At 35.8% G+C, this 21,117-nt stretch overlaps 2 protein-coding genes across 6 annotated transcripts; one reads left to right on the top strand and one right to left on the bottom strand.

Moving 5' to 3' along the window:
• The first annotated feature begins 1,756 nt into the window (after window positions 1-1,756).
• Window positions 1,757-15,215, top strand: LOC113690688 (uncharacterized). Of its 5 annotated transcripts, none has more exons than XM_027208684.2 (21): window positions 1,757-2,294; window positions 2,709-2,953; window positions 5,251-5,307; window positions 5,894-5,921; window positions 6,010-6,132; window positions 7,285-7,396; window positions 7,954-7,991; window positions 8,118-8,171; window positions 9,123-9,191; window positions 9,441-9,557; window positions 9,702-9,770; window positions 10,148-10,227; window positions 10,872-11,000; window positions 11,089-11,329; window positions 11,991-12,083; window positions 12,181-12,342; window positions 12,703-12,827; window positions 12,968-13,106; window positions 14,015-14,139; window positions 14,228-14,401; window positions 14,790-15,215. In XM_027208684.2, exons 2-21 carry the CDS (start codon window positions 2,859-2,861, stop codon window positions 14,824-14,826), a joined length of 2,067 nt encoding a protein of 688 aa, XP_027064485.1. In that variant the 5' UTR covers window positions 1,757-2,294; window positions 2,709-2,858; the 3' UTR covers window positions 14,827-15,215. The 5 variants fall into 5 exon arrangements, with proteins under 5 accessions (XP_027064485.1, XP_071907388.1, XP_071907387.1 ...); XM_072051287.1 differs by having other exon boundaries at window positions 1,758-2,294; window positions 9,123-9,195; window positions 9,445-9,557; window positions 11,089-11,185; XM_072051286.1 differs by having other exon boundaries at window positions 1,758-2,294; window positions 9,123-9,195; window positions 9,445-9,557.
• A 1,590-nt stretch (window positions 15,216-16,805) lies between these two features.
• LOC113688993 (PRA1 family protein H-like) lies at window positions 16,806-19,781 on the bottom strand. The gene is made up of 4 exons (XM_027206821.2): window positions 19,201-19,781; window positions 18,536-18,672; window positions 17,348-17,419; window positions 16,806-17,232 (listed from the first exon to the last, which is right to left on the bottom strand). Exons 1-4 carry the CDS (start codon window positions 19,665-19,667, stop codon window positions 17,144-17,146), a joined length of 765 nt encoding a protein of 254 aa, XP_027062622.2. The 5' UTR covers window positions 19,668-19,781; the 3' UTR covers window positions 16,806-17,143.
• Between the last annotated feature and the right edge of the window lie 1,336 nt (window positions 19,782-21,117).

Raw genomic sequence — 21,117 nt, 5'->3', positions numbered from 1 at the left:
AATTCCTAAAATTTGACACTTGGCCCTTGTAATTTAGCTACAACATACAGATTTTTTCACAAATTTAGAAGGCATCTGAAAGTTGACTGGTTTGCTTATAATGTTATATGTTCGGGATAACAGCAAGAAAAAGCTCTCAATGGGGTTTCTGGAATAAAGTTAGCTTTTTGGGTATCAAGTCATTTGTGTGATTTTCTAATATTTGTCACTACGGAACAACATCTGCATCCTGGAATACCGAAAGTGCAATAAGCGCAACTGAAGTAGCCGACAACCTAGATCTCAACTCTAAAGGAACACAAATGAATGTTGCAATACAAGTAGTGGAGACAAAAAAAAGAGACAGCTCAACCACTTTAGCACCATCACCGTCTACAAAGTCCAATGAAGGAACCAGTGGTACAATCCCTGCAAAACAAAATGACCAAACCACCAAGACGTAACGTATCTAAATGCTGCCTATTACAGTATTTAAAAGATTTTACTACTATTACTATCACTAAATAAGTGGACATACATAATGTCCTTTTGAACTACTCTATTATCTATCTGGATCATGAAAAACCTATTTGTCGTATATTTTTGGAAATTTGCTGCATCTACTTATTTGTCTTTGGGAACTTGCTGATTCTAATATTGGGTGGCTCTTATGTTGTTTGTCTCATAATTGTACCTGCCTCTAATTATATCACACAGTGTACTATTTTTAGTTCAACGAAAACACTTTTTTAACCACAGGCACCAAATACTCGCGCGATGCGTTGGCACTCCCCCTAGTATATTATATATCAAAAAATTGTAGTTTGAGTAGAACAAGGTGAATTTAGACATGTTAATAGATCGGATCTTATCTATATCCAACTCAGATCCAATGTACTTGGATAAGGTTTTGATTTAATTTCTCAAACCCAAATCCTATTCAGACTCAGACCTTGTAAAAGAATTATGAGTCTGGATATAGTCTGATTTTTTGTGATCCATATACAAATTCGAACACATACTAGATTCTATCCAGATCCAACTATATATAATTTAAATAAATATATATATTAATAAATTTATAAAATTTCTATGGTCATTGGATCGAATGCAGTAAGACTTCATGATTTTTTTTTAAAAACTAATTCTAGTTGTAATTGTAATTAGTACAAACTTAAAAAAAAAATGAGAAAAAGTAAAGGCAAATAAATAAAAAATTGAAAGTACTTACAATTAAAATTTTAAAAATATGTAGAAACAGTCCATAATAGTTATTTTTTTGAGTTCATAATATTGCATTCAACTTCTTGAATATTAATTTTATTATTTGAAAATAAAAATTGGATGGTGTTTATTTTTTTGAAATCTATACATTTTTACTTTAGTGTATTTAGAAATATACAGCGGATTTCCATTGGATATCCAAATGCAGGAAAGTTTGGGTTTGGACTTATTGTTTAGACCTATAAAGGTTTAGGTCTAAGTTTGGGTTTAACTAAATTTAATGGGTCTAAATCTGGATTTGAATTAAAGAAATTCAATCCAGACTCTATCCATTGACATACCTAGGTGCACTATTTTCTTGGGGGATGGATTGGATAATTTTGGGACGAGAGAGTTTAAGCGAAAGATTTCGAGTTCACAATTGCATGAAAAATATTTTTTCTTCCATTGAGCCAAAACTATGAAAAGAAAAAACATAAAACTCTGCAACTTTTTCGATATAAAACTAATTTCTAACAATGATTTTATTCAAACATGAGACCTTTTAGTACTATACAGGCGTGCAGTTGCCATGAACACCACTAACCATTTCTCATGTCCACTTCTTGTCTTGTGTATAAATTTGTCTCCTACTTGCAAAAGTTTTAATTTTTCTATTTCTTTTGGGGTCATTCGTCAAGAACACATCCAAGCGTACAAGAATTTTTAAATCATTTTTTGTTCACGAGTTATTATTGACCTTGGGCATTGTATTTTTTTCGGTTTACTCATCAAAAAACCCGATAGTTGGGTATCATGAAAACGGTTAGCAATTAGTGAATTCCCCAGTTCAGTTATCCGGTCGGGCCGGTCCTGCAAAATAATAACCCAGTGAAGAAAACAGCAAAAACGATACAAACATGGTAGCAACTAGCAATCGCGTTCTTCCTCGATCCACCCTCTACAAAAAGCCAAAGCCTCCGCCGAGAAAGCGCTGATTAAAGACAGAGGAGAAAGAATTCACATTCATTTTGCGTCCATATACATTTGTCTGGAGAGAAAAAGCGGGGAACCACGACGAGATCCACGGCTTCTTGGCGACATTTATCAGAGTAATTCTTCATATTTACTGCTGAAAATCTAAAATCTTCAGCAACCCTTTTTGATTTTTTGCTAATTGGTCATTGAGAAAGTGTTGTTTCATCGTTTCGATTTTTAGGATCAAGAAAGTTTTTTTTTTCCCATATCAGTGAGTGTTTTTTGCATAGAAATGAAGGTACTGATGATAGCCCTTTGCGGTTCCGCTATTGTTTCACTGTCTAAAACAGTTTAAAATTAGTGGGCATATGAGAAAACTTTGAATTTGTTAGGCTGTCACTTCAGAATTCCCCACTTCACCTAACGACTTTTTCCCATTATATTTTAGCCCCAAAGGATCCTACATTACACTCTTGTACTTGTACTAGAATGCTTGATGTTAATATTTTCTTATGATTGATTTCAGTGTGTTTTCATGACCTCTTCAGATAGTTTTTGAAAAGATCGAGTGAAATCAGGGGAACCCTTCGGTAAATTTGTGAAATCTGTCGTTGTGGAGCAGAATGGTTGGAAGATTGGCGGTGCATTTGGTTTGTAGGCTGAGGCTGTAAGTAAAAGAGAGTATTTTTTTGTCTGAGATGGCTGATGCTGCGGCTCTCATTGAGGCTTCGGGCTCCAGATTTAGTGATTTGGAGCTCATTGGTAGGGGGTCGTTCGGGGATGTCTATAAAGGGTAAGGATTGAAACAGAATATGTTATCTTTATTTGTTTTTAATATGCCTTTTGATTTTTCTATTCAAGGTGATATCTGTCTCATTTTGCTTTTGCTTGCAAGCTTTAACTCATCAGTGATGTTGGAAATCTGGATTGGCTTTTGTTAATTTTGCTTGTGTATTGTCCTCTATATTGATATTGTCAAATAGTTGTTTACTGATATCGAAAGGATGAATCCTGTCTCTTACTAAATTCAGAGAGTTGTTTAGGAAGTATTTTCAAATGTTGCGTCATCGTAATAAAGAGATCTGATACAAAATTAATTGCTGGGCTAATTTGGTAATGGGCTTCAATCAATGGCTGCATAGTTTAGGATGATTAATTTTCAGCTTTTACTTGATCAATTTGTGGTTTAAGTTTCCCAAACTGGCTTGTTGTTATTGAAGCACACTGCATGCTGCATGTCCAGTTTAAGTCTACCAAGTGATTTGACAAAGCTCAGGATTTTTGCCATGATGGATGGATCAGATGGTACTATGTGACGACATCATGTAGGCTTTGTAATGGTCTATGCTTCTATGGTCTACATATATCTACTAGATCACACAAGGTAAAAACGGCAGTCAAATTAGAGATGTGGGATATATGCATGGCTTGGTTCTGCTACACATGTAGTTTTTTTACTTTTAAGTGAGAAGTATAGTCTAATGGTACAAATTAGTGAGAGTTTATATGCATCCAAACTTTTGAGAATCTAAGATCGAAGAAGGTGGATATTTCTTTGTCCATTCTGCTTGAAAATGGAAAGTACGTAAATGAATTTGGTAAAGAAAGAGCTATTCATAATTGAACAAGTGTCTGCAGACACGGAGTTTTGTGAATGCTATTAGATGGATCTTTTTGTAGGAGTTTAGTTAGAATCTTTTTCTTGCACAGTTAATTTGATTTGATTGGTTATAAACATCATTGCCGCATTTGATGTTACTGCCACGTGGGCATTCTATATAGTAATGATTATACGAAAGACAAATGGAGTGATAGAAAGGTTGTGATCCAGTGATCCAAAAGATTGTGCTAGTTAAATGTCGATATCATTTAAGATTTGTTGGTGGAGTGTGCTTCGGTGCACGCTCTGAGGTCCAAAATTTGGGTCTGGCCACCTTACAAATCAGACATGCCGTCACCACTATCGCGCCGTCTTTATCTGAAGCTGCTTTTCATAGTCATTGGCACATGCAGGCATCCCATGTGGTAAAGGTAACACTATAAAAACTGACAATTTTACCCACTCATGCCTTGTATACATCTTATCCCCTCTCTCTCTTTGTCCAAAGTCTTTTCGCCTCTTTAATTGAACACCAAAGAATTGCAGTTAGCAGTTGATCTTGTTTGCCTATTGGACAGAGTACGGGAAGGTCTAATAGCTTTGGGCCATGGGAACCTCTCATTACAAATTTCAACTTCCTTTTGGGCCTGATTGAGATTTTAGAAAATTTTCAGCAATTTCCGTTTGGATTTCACAGAAAGTTGCTACTGGTTTATGAAGTTATATGTTATTGATTACACTATGGGCTCAATTGCATCTCTGGATGGTGCTGTCAAAGTTCTAGGGGGGAAAATAAACAATCATGAGGGACCTTGGCAGCAATTTGCTTCTTGATGTTGTTGAGAGATGTAGAGCTAGGCTGATTTAAGAAAGTTGCAAATTATGTTTTTTAATGCAATTGCTTTATCGGGCATTTGGAAATTTGGTTCTTTTTTGGCCAGTTCAACAATCAATATTTCACCTTCAGCAGAGATCGGAGGGATAGAAATACCCACTGGTATCAAACATGGCAGGAGATGGATGTTTTCTAATAGTGTCAGATAGGGGTATTGTATGTAGTTGTAAGGAGATTACTATTTGATTATTTTGGAGTTCAGCTTATTTCCTTAAGGTTAGGTGACTTTAAAGTTGTGTCTCCCACACCAGAAATAGTAGCATCTTTGTTTTGGGAGTTATAAGCTTACAGGACCATTAAAAATATATATATAAGCAAGTGATGTTTTTCGAATCTTTTGGAAAGGAAAGGAGGACTAGCAGGATAGTGAATGTGTATCTATCCTATGCGTGTGATAGGCCCATCTTCTTTATATGGTGGAGCCTTCATAAAGGTCCATGTCATGAGGTGGAAGTGCCATTCAAATCCATCTAACTCGAGTATATAACCAGTCCTCTGTATCTGATTTCCATGCATGTTTTAAATTATCTATTCTGATTAATTGGAAGATTCCTCTGAGTTAGCTAGATGTTCTTATGTGTTTCCTGAATTGCAGGTTTGATAAGGATCTTAACAAGGAGGTTGCTATTAAAGTTATTGATCTCGAAGAATCGTAAGTAGTGGACTTTGGTTATTTATTTTCTCATTTTGACTTTGAAATGCTTTGAGGACTTTTTCTTGATTGAGATCGTGACATTTATTATCAGAAAAGGATGGTTTAGGAGTCGCAATCCACCGTTTGACAATTCCTACTTTTTTTATCCTCTTCTTATTGACTCAAACAGAAAGGAAAGATTATGCAGTTCATTTTGGATTAGTTATTTGGTGTAGTTACTTTATCACCTAACAAGTGGAATATTGCATCGCTCTCATTTTTCTGATTAGTTAATTGTTTTACGATGAATGCTTTACTCTTTTTGCAACAACCAAGATGCTTTTGATAATTTTATTTCGATATGAGAATGTGAAAATTCTTAAGGCCAATTATATTGCTAGTTGCAACTTAAGTGACTCCTGTTTTCTTTTCATTTATCAAAGCTGACTTGATTGCAATCTCATCTCCATTGTGCTTTCTTCTTGTTTTCCACATGAATACTCTTTAGGATATGTACTGCATCATCTAATTTCTTTTGGCATCATGTACATGTATTTTAACAATTGAACTTATTTAAATGTGACTGGATTTATCTGCAATACAGGGAGGATGAAATTGAGGACATTCAAAAGGTATCTTCCACTTTTTCATTTAGATATTATGGATTGAGTACAAAAAGTAATGGAATAGGTGTTTTATTTGAATTATATATTTTTTCAGGAAATTGCAGTTTTGTCACAATGTCGATCTCCATATATTACAGAATACTATGGATCCTATCTGCACCAAACTAAGCTTTGGATAATAATGGAATACATGGCTGGTGGTTCTGTTGCTGACCTGGTAGGTAACTTGATTTTTTGAGAAAGTAATTGTCTTGGCTTTGTGATGAAATGCTTTCTCCAAATTAGGAGCAAGCTTTCTTGCTTTATGATGGAACAAGATTGAAATCTAGTAGTTGGAGACTGTTCTGCATTGATGCCTTTTGTTACATTATTTTACTGTCGTATTTATAGTACTGGATTAGAAAAGGCCCGACTAACAAAGTCCTGATGTGGAATATTAAGGTCAATTTTATCTAGATGTCCAGGTCAGGTCATTTAACCAATGGTGCCATAATCAATTAATGGAAGCTTTTAATGTGATTGACTCTAGATTTGACTTGTAAATTGGTGATTGCCATGATCGCTATGAGTAAACTGTTTTGGATCTCTTGCTTGAAGACAGTATCCAACATTTGCATTGTCTTTTTTGGTTTTTCATCCATTTTTGCGTCCTCCGCTAGCAATACAAAAATTTTCAAAATCACCAATCTGGATTGCTGGGAGGTTTTCTTATTACCATGAAATGTCTTTTCATCTCCCAAACCTTAGAAAATTATCAGCAGAAAAAGGACTGTTTTTTCACCCTCCAATTCAACAGTCTGCCCTCTTCTATGTGATACTTTTATGCTGTAAAGTGTGTTACAGAATACCAAAGCATGAATCCAAGAGACATAAATTGCAATACTTGGTCCTGAAAGAGGAATGACTTAATTCTTTTATTGTTTAGGACTTCTCAGTTTTCACATTGATGGCTCTCTTTTCTGTTTAGGGGTTTCAGGCTGGTCATTTCTCATATGTAGTTTCTGTTTTGGTATGGCATGGGTACATCAGTGATGATGCTACAGCATATGCTAAGAGGTCCTTACCCTTTACCTTCTGAAAGGAAAATAGACCAAAACTAAAATGTGGTATATGTGCTGTCTGCAGATATCGTGGTTGTTAAAGATTTGTAACTCTCACTTCAAAGATTTGAAATTGCCTCTTTATCTGGAACATCTAGAATCAGAACCTGTGAGGCCTAACTCTTTTGCCTCTTTTAAAAAGGAACAGATATGCTTTGTTTTCTTCAAGACGTTGACTTTGCTCAGCACAATTATGTTTATAAATTTGTGAAAGAAGTCTGTGAATGTGTTTATTCTGTGTTGATGGTTCTTGGATATTTTTTCTGCAGATTCAACCAAATCAGCCTTTGGATGAGATGTCCATAGCTTGCATTTTACGTGACTTGCTTCATGCAGTTGAATACCTCCACAACGAAGGGAAAATTCATCGTGATATTAAAGGTTTTTTTATCATGTCCCTAATACCTTAATGACTAACCTAAATTAGTATTTTATTCTTGAACAAAGATCATTTGGTCAATTAGAAATGTGGATTAATAACTTAAGGATGTGGATTTCATTTCTATTCATGCTTTGTCTTCATGTTACACTGTTGATATCATGGTTTTCTATGTGCCTAGTGCAATACATACCTTAGTATTAGTTGGCTACTGTTGCTATTTAAAAGGTTACCTGCCTTTTTCATTCATATTGATGTAGACAACAAATGGCTCCAGGAAATCCAAGGCTAAGGATTTCCAGAACTTTGCTCAAGCTTCAATTAGGCTCATCTTCAAAGATAAAGAGCTTTATTTGGGAGTTGGTTTGAGACTTAAAAAGAGTATATGAGCTCTTTATCTTTGGAGGCATGTCTAATTGAAGCTTGAGCAAAATTCTGGAAAAACTTTAACCTTGGATATCCTGGATACATTTTTCTCTGTATCACAAACATAAGTTTTCAGATGGCAGTTTCTCTTTCTTTTTTCTGTTGAATGATGACTGATGTATATCCTTTGCAGCTGCCAATATTTTGTTGACAGAAAATGGTGACGTTAAGGTAAGTGTTTTATGCTCCTAGTTCCAATGTTTCTCTTTGATGTGGTCTCTTAGGAGAGATTCTTTGTGTTCAATAGAGCAAGCTATCTGTTCTATGTTTCCTCAAGCATTCGGACATTGACTTCAGGTTGCTGACTTTGGTGTTTCTGCACAATTAACAAGAACAATTTCAAGGAGAAAGGTACTCGTGTTGTTTTTACTTTCATATGATTATTTAACCCAGCTTTTGAGCCTCTATAGGAAATGTTGCTTGTAGATCGTAATGGTCTCTGAGTTTTTTCTGTTTAGGCTCGTTATGAAAATTATTTATGGACAAGCATTTCTCTTTTGTTTTCCGTTTGATAGACCATGAGGTTATTCTTGCAATCTGGTAACTACCCTAACCATTGATGTAGCAGTTATCATATGTTTCCTTCTTGTTTTCTTTCACATTCAGTTTCATTGGCTGGTTTGTTCTTTAATCCTCCAAGCATGGTCCATGTTAGATCCTTTTTGAATGACAGCACTAATTTTTCTCTAGCTGCATTTATGACATCTGAGAATACGTGCAATACAATCTTTTTCATATTTATAGATTTTACGAATGAGAAATTTTCTGACCTGGTGTTTCTTCACAGTTGCTCAATTGGTGTCTGTTTCTTCAAGGTTGCTGATTCCATGTATAGTTAAGCTTTTAGAGGAGGGCGACGTTATATCTTAGCAGGCAGAGGGTCCTATGTTCAATTTACATTGTCATCCAGTTATAAAGAATCAATTTATATGTAGGGGGCATGCTAGAATTGCGTAGATAAATAGGTTATACTCCTCTTTAACATTATTGGCTGTTGGATGAGGCAGTGGATCAACAGTTACTTGTTGCTACTTTCTGGCTTTTGCAGTCTGTTACAGAGAAACTACTCTGGGTTAATGTAGGGATAGTGCTTTTGCTTAGTTACTATGGAGATGGCAGTCTCCTGGGGTGTGTCCTCTTTAATTTTTTTGTGTCTTGTGAAGTTATTCAACAAAATTTCCTAGTTATTTGGTTGAGTTTTATTTTTTATTTTGGTCATAGTCTTTACCTTTTTCAATTTATGAGAATCATTGGTTTCCATGAATTGTGAGATGTTCAGGCTAATGCAATTAAATATGGCAGACATTTGTAGGAACTCCATTTTGGATGGCTCCAGAAGTAATCCAGAATTCAGAAGGATACAATGAGAAGGCACGTCTTTGAGAAATGTTTCATGTATCTTCTGATTTGATCATTTCTTCGCTTTCTCTCATGTTTTGCTTTGCACTTTCTTTTATACTTATAATTTTGGGATTAATTTCCTCTTTATTTTTGCATGAATTTGTCACCATATTTATTAATATATACACAATATGCATGTAATTGTGTGCACTCTGAGTTAGGACACCACTTTTGAAATTTTGAGCCAGGGCCATATGCTAAAGTCTCTGTTTGATGCAGGCAGATATTTGGTCTCTAGGGATAACTGTAATTGAAATGGCAAAGGGGGAACCTCCTCTTGCAGATCTCCACCCAATGAGAGTTCTTTTCATTATTCCTCGGGAAAATCCTCCTCAAGTATACTTCTATTCTTTGATGAATATTTGGCATTGTCAACATCCTTTAGCCTTACTTTTTTGCTGTTTTATGTGCTCTATGAATTTATTCCTGCATCTATAATCATCTATACTAGAAGTTGACAGTTTATTGTACACCTTGCAGCTGGATGATCACTTTTCTCGTCTTATGAAAGAATTCGTATCATTGTGTTTGAAGAAGAATCCTGCTGAAGTAGGTTCAATTTCCTTCACTTCCTTGTTACCGTGCTCTCTCTCTTCTTGTAATCACGGACATAAGCAGATCATTTTTTTTTATTAGTTTTATGATAATATGCCCCAAGTGCTATATCACGGAATTATAAGGTATTATAATGATGCGTATCCAATCTGTTGTGTGCAAATATGAAAGACTTTGTGGTGATACAACTTTGATCATGTTTCAAGTTTAATAGCTTCAAATATTCAGTAATGAGCTGAGCATCTATACTTTAAATTTCAGATTTTTAGATAACACGTAAACTGATCCAAACTTTTGAATTGATTTTATTGGATATGTTTTGCATTGTGAATATTTTTCTATCTAATGTTTCTTTTATGGTTTAATTATAGAGGCCAAGTGCAAAGGAACTTTTGAAGCATCGTTTTATCAGGAATGCTAGGAAGAGTCCAAGGCTTTTGGAGAGAATCAGGTGATCCTGCTGCAACCAGCCAACCCTGCATTATATCTTTAAATCTCTCAACCCTGAAAATGAATTTTGTTCTTCATTAATTGGGTTTTGCCAGAACATTGTCAACTTTTTTTAGATAGAGAGGCTTAATTAGCATCCCAGTTTTTCCTTGCTACTTCTACTATGCAATAAATTAACAGTTTCTGTGGTACACTATTCTCTCCCTAAATGGATTTTAAGTACTATATAGACCCTTCTTTTACCACTTTTCTAGCTGTAGGTTCTGTTTTTTTGCTTGACTCGAAATTGAAGCCATGCGTGTCTGCTTGGGTCAAGACAGTTGGAGCCTTGATTCAGTCAATGCTAGAAATCACATTTTTTTTTAATATTAGCACTTTTTCTTTGAAAAAGCAGTTTTAAATTAAAATTATGTTTTTGATTCAAAAGTACAGTAATATAGTTGAATTTTAAGGCTTTTAGTTAGCTATCAACAGACCTGAATTTATTGCTCTATGCTTATGTTTGGAGACAAGATGACTGTTTAAAAATTGAAGAAAGTATGGAATACAATGAAGATGTTACTTGATAGATCAACATAATCTTTCTATCTCGAGAGAAGAAATTGTTTTATTCTGTGATGGATGTCCTTTTGTTTTATCTTGTAGAGAGCGCCACAAGTTCCAAGCCAAGGAAGATGTTGAAACCCCCAGAAATGGTATAAAACCTTTTGGCGAGGCATCTGGTACCATGAAGGTGACAAGAGATGCTGGCGTAGAAGATACTGTACGAATCAGGTTAGATGAATCTCTCTTTCATTGTTTTTAATTTTTTTGGGCTGCCACATTAGTCACTTTTGTACTCATTGGTGAGTTGTACTTGCAGCGGCCAAGGAAAAACTTTGAGAAATGCTGGATGGGACTTCAGCCTTGGTGCAACCCCTGGCACTGGGACAGTGCGAAGTGCTGTGAGGCCACCTCAGGTTAGGGATAGAAAACCAGAGGCTTTTTTAAGTCAAGCTTCTTCAAGAAAAATTCTAGATAGTGGTAACCAGTGGTCTTCTGCTTCTGGAAAAGATGCTAGAGATGCTTACCAGGATGACAAGCAGGATTACTATCATGAAGATGTCTCTCTCTCTCTCTCTCTCTCTCTCTCTCTCACTCTCCCTCTCTCTCTCTCTCTCTCTCTCGCTCTCGCTCTCTCTCTCCCTATGCACACGCGCCTGTACCTGTGCATGTGTTGCTTGTGTATATATGCATGTGATATGCCTGTTTGTCGTGTATATTTGCTAACTCTTTCCTTAAGTTTATCCTGAACTATAATTGCTGGATAGCTTATTGAAACTTTAAATTAATAGCCATAGGATGAGGCCTTTCTTGCTTAAGTAACATGCTTTTTGTCTGCATGATGGGTTTTAATTTAGGCTCTTGCTATCAACATTGTTTTAGATGATATTGGTTGTAAATCGTGCTAGTCAACTTATCAAACATTTGCAACTTGAAGTTGGTTGGATTAAGTTCACAATCACTTTTTTCCCTGAAGCTATTGCTCTCAGTGCTCCATAACCAGGGGTGAAATTAGAAATGTGCATATATATTCCCTTCTATATAAGATTAACATTCAGTGTTGTTATGCTTATACCTAATTGAAAGTACAGAAAATTGTGATCTTATGTTTTGACAACAAATTCTGTTATAGTTCTTGCTACTTTATACTCATCAATTACACGTTTAAGTTTTCCCTGCCCACATGTTCCCCTGAAAAATTTTCATCTTTGCCTTATTCAGGAAGAATTGTCAGTGGGTGGGACAGGAACGGTTGTTGTTCGGTCTCCAAGACGAGTTTCACCTTCCTCTTTGTTTAGTGACCAAAGCTCCTTGGTGCGTCTACCTTCTGATTGAGATGGAAAATAGTTGCTTTGATTTTCTTTTTTGCTGTGTTGGATACTATCTTCATAGAATTTCTACTGCCTTTCAGTCTAGCAGCACGTACAATTCAGTAGAGGATTCATCTACCAGCGGCACTGTGGTTTATCGTGGACAGCATGATGATTCAGATTCTCCGCGTAAATCCAGACTTGGGATCCAAGAGAGAACTTCAAGTGCATCAGTTGAGGACAGTTCAATAAACCTTGCCGAGGTTATTTATCTGCAACAATTTTCCTACTTGATGACACTGAGATACTAGATTTGGGTAAACTACTGGAATGGTATAATGTTAAGGTTACAAACTTGGTTGTTGGCATGAATTGGTAGGGATCTAAATGTCTTTTATTTTCTTCAGATATCTTTGAAAATGTCAATTCCTCCTTCCACTTGGTGGTTTTATCCATTTCTTGCTATTGGTGTATTCAATGCTTCCTCAGTTTTATTGCATAAAATATTTTCTGATATACAGTTTCAAGGTATCTTGATTGCCAGAATTATTTGCCTAATGTCTGTTGCATCATCATCTTCATGAGTTGTATGCCAAAGCTTAATTGTCTGTTATGTTATTTAGGCCAAAGCTGCTATTCAAGCGGGGTTAAAGAAGGGAAATATGAGAGAAAGGTCCATGTTAGGCAAGGCCAACAGAGATGAACAAGAAAGTAAAAGAAGAGAACAATCTAGTTCTGATTTATCTAGGTACATCGTATGTTTGGTCTGCTCCTTCCATATTGGGTACAATCTTTTGGTTTTGACACTGGCTGAAATATTGTGCCTGACTAATCTTGTTCCTACTGTGTGTTTGTGTTGCTACTTGGAACTTGAACATCAACTTGCAGACATACCGAAGAATACCTTGATGCACAGAAAGCACTTCCCAGGTCACACCAAACAAGTGACGAAGAAGATGCTGCACGTAGTTCTGCTGCATCTTCTTCTGCCCCATTGTCAATTCTACTCATTCCTTCATTAAAAGAGGTTTGCATTTTTAAGATAATTACAGGACATGCCAGATCTTCATCGATTAGAATATACTTTAATGATCATTTGTGAGGCTTTTTGATATGCTGTTTAACTTTGAAAATCAAATTAATTCTATTAACTTGGTGTTTATTATTTGAACATATACGACTCCACATTTTTGTATATTCTCAGTGGATGTTTAGACATAAAATCTTGTCTTCTGATTGAGAGATCTGAAGTCTTGTGCAAACTCAATTAATTTTTTTAAGCATTATGCTTTGGTGTTATATTTTTCTTGCAAAATTTCTTTCTAGTCATATAGCCATTGAGAAAATAATGTAGTTACGAAATTGGTTTTGGGCATATCTAAATGGTTTCCAACATTCCTAGGTCCTCATGGATTTAGTTTTTTAAGGACAAACATCTTTGTTACAGGATTAGCCTAAATTTTCTGTCAAAGCTGAACCAACAACGTGATCACAGAGTTATCTGGTGCTCATGTCATACAATATCTCATACTCCAGAAAATTTGCATCAATAAGAAATTTAATTCTGTAGTGCTCACCATCAAAATTTGATTTATAATTTGGCAAAACCTCTTTTCTGGCCAAACTGCATTTCTTCTCTTTATCTCTGTTTTATTTCTGGGAATTCAACCCAAAAGGCCATTCTGTGGAAACCTAGTTTTTGACCTTGATGAGTCATTTGAGTGTACGTGATGCTGAAATGGGGAAACATTATCTGCATGCTTTTTTTCCCACTTGGGAGTGTTCATCACCACATGCCTTTGACTATGTATTGTAAGAGTGTAATTTTTTTTTAGTTCTTTTTTGTTTTCTCTGCCACATGGTGAGAACATGAGCATGAAATAAATTTATTACTGAGTGAAACATTTATATTAACATATGTATGATCCTATGTAGGTGATTACTGATGATTCGGAAAGGTTGATGATGCGGACATTGGCCAACTCTTTTATGGATATTGAACGCTCCAAGCCTGGGTCTTGCGAACTTCTTGTGACAAGATTACTACAGCGACTGGCAAGGTTCATATATTTTCTTTTCATCTTTTTGCTTAGAATAAAATCTTCATTTTGTGATGTTTGGTTTAAAGATCAAGATATATCTTTGTAGTTCAAAAGATTCTTCACTGAAAGACCTGCAAGACCTTGCAGCTCGAATATTTAGCAAGGGAAAGGCAGAAGCAGAGAGTACGAAGGCAGAAGCTGACAGCAAGAAAAAGCCTCAAAGCAAGGACATGCATTCAAACAGTAATTTGAGCCCCCTTGCACGGTTCTTGCTCTCAAGGTTGGTCAGTGAAATTTTTTGGCCTATAAGAATTTATCATCGCGATTGAATAGAAGACTAGGTGCGTGTTTTTTATGATTCAAACAATGCGGCACATGTTTTTGGATTTCCATGGCTACTGTAAAATGGGATTATCCACAAAATATTTTTGATTTGAGTGACAACAATGATTACAATCATTGAGCAATGAGCTTAAACAACAATATGGAAATGTAAGTGCGGTTTGTGAGCTGCAATTTTTGTAAAACCGTCCTTTTGCATGATGGTGAGGATTTGCACCACAGCAATATAAAAGATTGCAATGGTTTTTACTGTCGTTGTAGATCATCATCATCATCGTCGTCGTCATAATACTCGTCTGATTCGAAATGTACCTTTTCAATTGCAGATGGCAAGGCCATGTCTCCCGGGATTTAAGTAATTAAAGATGAGGGCCAGGGCCAGATAGTTTGTGTCTGTACTTCTGTGCTTGTATTTGGATTAGTTTTAATTCAATGTACATAGGATTTAGAGAAACTCATTATTTATAGTGTCCTATTCATGTTTTCCTTTCCCTGTTCAACAAACTTTTGGTGTTCTTTTCTTAGTTTGTTTTGAGCGAAGGTTGAGGTGTCCATATAGATGTAACATTAGTAAATTTTGTATTTATTGAGACAATCATTTGGTACACATTTTGTGATGTATCTTTTGACAGTGCTATTACTAAGAAAGCAATTAAATACCTGCCACCATTGATGGCCTTTGGACGTCCAGGTCATTAATGGCCTTCACCAATGGCCGTTGGATGTCATGGCCATTAACAAGCTTGATGATTTTTCACGGTGCTGCTAGTGAATTTGCCGAAGCTACCTATCCACATTATATTTCCTTTTCCAGAATGGGGGAGAAATCTGAGATAGGCTTATTTACGTTATATTTCTTTTCCAGAATGGAGAACAAATCTAAGACAAGCTCTGGAAATGGCTTATATGTACATATGATGCGTGAAGTTATAATTGGTCTTAAAATTCTGCTATGGTCTTTTTTGTTCTGCTTTAAAGTAGATTGATGATTGTCTTGGTTCTCAAGTGCTTTTTCTATGCTGATTCTTAGTGATTGATATAGTCTGTAATGGCAATTGGAATTGGAGAAATGTGGCTGTCATAAGCCTGATGCTTCTTACTCATCTCGAGGCTGGCAACAACTGTACATGTGAAACTATTTAAGGAACATCTTCTCGTTGGTTTTATCTCAGCAGTCAAGCCGAGCGGCAAGAACCCTGTACCAGACTTGCTGTACTTTAAATCAGTAAGGGGCTACTTTTAAAAGGGTTTGGGAATCAAAGAATGGAATAAAGTACTTATTTATTACTTGGGTTAAGTCTAGTGGAATGCAATTTTTGGAATCATTTCTAAAAAATTATTCCCGAGCAAATTGGGAGGTTTTGGACAAAACTCTCAACTTATTCCCTCAGACAACATTGACTATTCTATCCGCTCTTTCTCTCCACCACCATGACTTCACCGTATTCAAATCCAATTCCACTTTTTCGTTTCTTTTCCAGAAAGCTCAACTCGCCGAAACACCTCCGCCAATATCTCCATCGCAAACCACCACCACTATCACCTCCACTGCGATGTCGTTGCCTCCTAACTCGGCCTCCGGCAATCCGCTTTACAATCAGAACCAGCGGAACCCTTGCCCGCCATCCCTCAGTGAGAATTCCTCCTCCCTAATGCCGCTTGGGATTTTCAACCAATGGGCGGGTTCTCGATTGCAAGCACTATCGCAGACCCTGGATGTTCAAGGATTGATGGATTTTTTCGCCGATTGGATGATGTGACATAGTTGGAATAATATGAAGCAGTCGTTTGAGCTGTGGGTTATGTCATTAGATGAGAATAGGAAACCCAAATCTGCAATAAATCTGTAATTACAGATTGGAAACGCAAATCCAAGACTTTGTAGGTTTTGTGATTTAACATTATTCTGATTTTATCCAACTAATAAATTAGCTTATGAAAAAATGGAAAAATGGACAACTTATAAAGAAAAGCCATAAGAAGCTAGTATTTTATTGGAGAACGGATTTATTTTTATTTTATCCGATAAATAAATTTATTTATGAAAAAATGAGAACTCTGTTCTTATAATGAAAGAAAGCCATAAAGAGCTGGTGTTTTATTGAAAAACAAGTTTATTTTTATTTTATCCGATAAATAAATTTGTTTATGAAAAAATGAGTACTCTGTTCTTATAAGGGAGGTTCCTGCAATTATCTCTTTATTTTATAAGAATTGTTATATCAAAGGTAAATTTGGAATTTGATTGCATTTAATTCCGAAACACTTATCAAACCAAGCATCGGGAATTGGAATGATGCTAATTCCAATATGTGAACCAAACTAGATATTTGAATAAAAAGTTTAATTCCAAAACCGGAGTCTATGATTTCATTTCCATTTCCTATTCCAATTTATAAAACAAGCACCCCCTAAAAGAAGTTGTTATAATGGGAATGGAAATGACTGACAAAAGGCTCCATTTTCGTCTTTCTACGATAAACTAGTCAATAACTAAGTACCCGTGGGAAGAGAAAGGCAGAAAAGAACAGATGAACTGAACCTAGTCTGTGATTTGATAAAATTGGACGCTAGTATCTGTGGGACATATAGCTAATAGGTTCAGCAAGCAGATATGATCCGGGCAGTCTGGCCAGCTACAATGTACAGACAATAATCTTCAACACTTCATCGTTTCTCCTCATCTTTTACTGCTGCTCCTGTTTCTGTCACTTGGCGTAGATTGTTTTCCTGGGGTAAGTTTTCTTAACGAAGCATGCAAAACCAAGACTGCAATCATGTTAAGGAGGGGATCAGATTTTGGAGTCGCTACAAAGTTCTGTTTCATGAAAGGAAAAAGCAGTTTGAATATAAAAATTGCTAAGCAGAAGAACTAATGCCTTACCTGCATAACTTACACTAAGAGCGCATAGGAGGGTTACTTGAACATTGGAGAAGAATAGAATAACTGCAGTTGCTGCAAAAGTCAATGGAACGTTAACGTTTTGAAGGCACAGTTAAGTTGATAAGCATCCGAGAGAGTTAGTAGTTACATGAATGTAAAATTGCTAAGAATCATCAACTAGAGCAAATGTGACCTGAAATACTAAGAGCCTTGAAACATGACAAACTGGGAAATGATCTATACCACGTAGAACAGTGCAAGACTTTTGTCAAAAATTAGTTAATCAACTCAGCATTTCTTAAGAACAGTAATTGTTTTGTCCTCCTCCAGTCAAGACAAAGCAAATTATACAAAAAGGCTCAATCTCAATTAAGTCCTGCAATCTGCAAAACGTGTAGCAAATCTTGCGCTAACTGGGGACATTATCAAGCAGTAAAAGTAGATTTGGAGACACAGACAAGGAGAAAAAACTTCATTGAACTTCCCAAAGGCCTCAGCAAGAGCAAGAACTGCGGGATCATGAAGAAGTTGAGGGGGAAGAATTAGAGGGTCAAAAAGGAAGAGCCCTACAAGCTGTTTACCTAATGTAATTAGCCTGTTTACTTATGACTTATCCTAATCCCAAGAAACAATTTTCTCAGGAATAGGATAATTATCATGAGCCCACTGACTAATGAGAGATAAAAAGAGGTAAGATGAGAATGAGCCGAGTTAAGGTTTGGCATCCACCACTAATGCTGTCCATCAAGCCCCACAATGTCCAGAGAGGATGATGCATTAGATATTCCTTGCCCCCCCTCCCTCCCCCCCAGGGGCGGGTGTCTAGCTAAAAAGGCTTTAAAATATTCTGGAAGACGAAATAATCCAAGGAGCTAGAAACTAACAAAATTAAGAAGGCATACTTTGACTTGCAGAGAGAGCCTAAGAATGATATGCTTTAAGGAGGCATCATGAACTCACTGAACTTCATTAAGAAAAGAACGGTTTCCAAACCAATCAATTCTGCTTAATTAGTCATGAACATTTCAATACATATTCCTCAATTGCCAAACATTAGTCAATTATTCGTTCCTGCATTATGCTTATCATCTCCTAACGAAATATGCAACAAGATACTTATGCATCTCCAAGCAAAAAATGCCACAAGAAGAAAAACACAGAATTGAATTTAATAAGGTCAAAACTTACTACATTGTGCAATGCGAACCAAGGTCTGTCTAAAAACAGGATATTGGTCTAGTTGCCATCGATCACCACAATATCTGAACACATCCCAAAGTGCCAAGCACGCTATCAACCCCACAAGAGCAAGCGGCATCTGATACCTATTACCGAAACAAAATCATAAAAGGAATAAAATACTACCCCAAAATCACACACATAGGTAACAGGTCACCTAGAAATGTCAACCGGGAGAAAATACAAAAGCATCTTGAAATCCATCAATCCACTAACAGCACAAACAACCTTAAAATTTACACATTTTCCACATTTTTTGATCTAACTCAACATTCTACTACGTTATCCTATTCCTCCAAAAATCAATTAGTCATATTGAGTTGTCTAAAGAATTCTTCCTAGTTTGATGAAGTTCACCTCATCTCTTTCCACAACTAACGAGCTTTAATTTGTTCATTAGCTTCGAGTAAACAAAATATCAGTGACTAAACAGGAAAAGAATGAATTCCTCCGTTTCCAACAAACAGCAAAGACAAAATCATTATCCCCATGCAAAGAATAACTATAAGAAATAATCAAACTAACAACTTAAATTGGAAATTTTTTTTTGAGTTTTGAGACAAAGAAAGAAAAAAGTAAGCTAATGAAGATAGCGGGTGAGTTCAGAAATTTACAGAGAGCAAGCGAAGAAGAGGATGAAGAGGGAGGCATAATTGCGAGCAAAGCGTTTAACATTCTCGTGGGCACGAAGGCGGGCCTGGGCAGGCGAGGTGGGGAAGGAGTAGGAGTTGAAGGAGCCAATAAAAGCGTTGGTCCAAGAAGGGGTGTCGCCGGAAAAGTCGTCGGAGGTGAGCTTAGAGAAGGGGTTGAGAGTGAGGAGAGAGAAAAGAGTTTTTAAGTGGGAAAAGAGGGAGATAAAGAGGCCATAGGGGATGGTGGTGGTGGTGGTGGCGGTAGCGGCGTTGGAGGAGGAGGAAGAGGGGGAGGATTGTACGGCGGCGGCGGCGGAAGTGGAGGTGGAAAGCCGGTGGAGGTCGGAGGTGCGTTGGTCGAGGATTTCGAGGTAGCCTTTGTTCCGGAGCCAAGACTCAAAAGCCGGGTCGGGTACGCTCAGAGCTAATGGGTTGGAGGAGAATACCATTTTCTTTATCTCTCCCTTTCCTCGAGAGAATTTGTATCCTGTGATTTGGTTGGTGGGAATCAAATCAAACAGGATTGATCCATTTTCTCGATGGTCACTCGTTCTTTTCTTTTTGGGATAATTTCAGAGACCTCCCTTGAGGTTTCTTACTATTTTACTTAGTTCTCTTGATGTTTTAAAAATTATATTTATCTCCCTTAATTTGACACTTTAGTAATCAAATTTTAAAATAGAGTAAAAATTTTAATGAATACCCTAAAATGTCCTTATCTACAAAGTTCAATATGTTCTTCTAAAGAAAAAGAGTATCAAGATTTTCATGCTAATATTTGTTATTTAATAATCAACTATAATAATAAATATTTTGCTACAATAGGGTATTTTTCATAGGACTTTATTGAAAATATAAATTCTTTTTAAGATAGAGAAGAAAGTGCTATTTTGTTTCTTTTAAAGTTTAAGGATTTCTTTTTTAATAAAAATTTATGGACTAGTTTAGTGGTGGAACTATCATAATTTGGTAATGATTTTGGGATATTTGTTTTTAATTATTGTTGACTTATCTTTGATTTTGATACCCAAAAAAAAGAGCTACAAAAAAATTGGAGGATATTAAAAGTTATAAAAAAATATACTAGTTTAACGTTTAATTTGGATAGATATTAGGAACAATATTGATAGTTCTTTTATACTTCTAATGAAATATAAGAGAAATGAATAACAAGGAAAATGGTAAAAAATTATAAAATCCATCATTTGCATAAATATGGCAACAAGAGAGTTTTATTAAAAATATTAAGATTATTATTATCATTTTAAATGGACAAGGAAGGTAAGCATAATTTTTGAAGCCTTAGGGGAGCCAAGTGAAATTATTAGAAATCTCAGGGGAGATTTCTGAAGAGATTTCTGAAATTATCCCTTTCTTTTTCCTCCACTTTTCTCAAAATATGTTTCTCGATTTTTGGTTTTAAATTCAGTTTGTATTTGTAAAATTGGTTTTCAAGAAATCTCAAATTTGTTTGCATTATTCTTTTCTTGAACAAATCATTTGCATTATTTCTGTTATAACATAAAAAAAAATGCTCCTACAACGTAGATTTTGATGGTGAAATTATATTGAAGTAGAATTACAATGACTATTTCTTTTCTTTTGTTGAAAGTTATTAAGAAGTAAAAGATGGAAAAGCAATAAATTCGTATTACTAAAATCTGTGAAAATACATGAGAAAACAAATTATCTATTGGACTTTTGCCCTTTTGCCTAAAGTTTTTTTTAGTCTACTTCCCTAAGGAAACTTCAGTTGACTTTTGTTTATGAGCACGGTTATTAAAGACTTATTATGAGAACCTTATCTAGTTTTACCAATCATTTTGTACAATAAATTTGAACCATAGCAAAATTTTGATAATGTAATACTACTAAATTGGGATCATATAGCTTTTCTAA

The sequence above is a fragment of the Coffea arabica genome, chromosome 5c, assembly GCF_036785885.1.
Source record: "Coffea arabica cultivar ET-39 chromosome 5c, Coffea Arabica ET-39 HiFi, whole genome shotgun sequence".
Taxonomy (NCBI): Eukaryota; Viridiplantae; Streptophyta; class Magnoliopsida; order Gentianales; family Rubiaceae; genus Coffea; species Coffea arabica.
The sequence above is the reverse complement of the archived record's forward strand: the minus strand, read 5'-3'. Positions and strand labels throughout refer to the sequence as shown.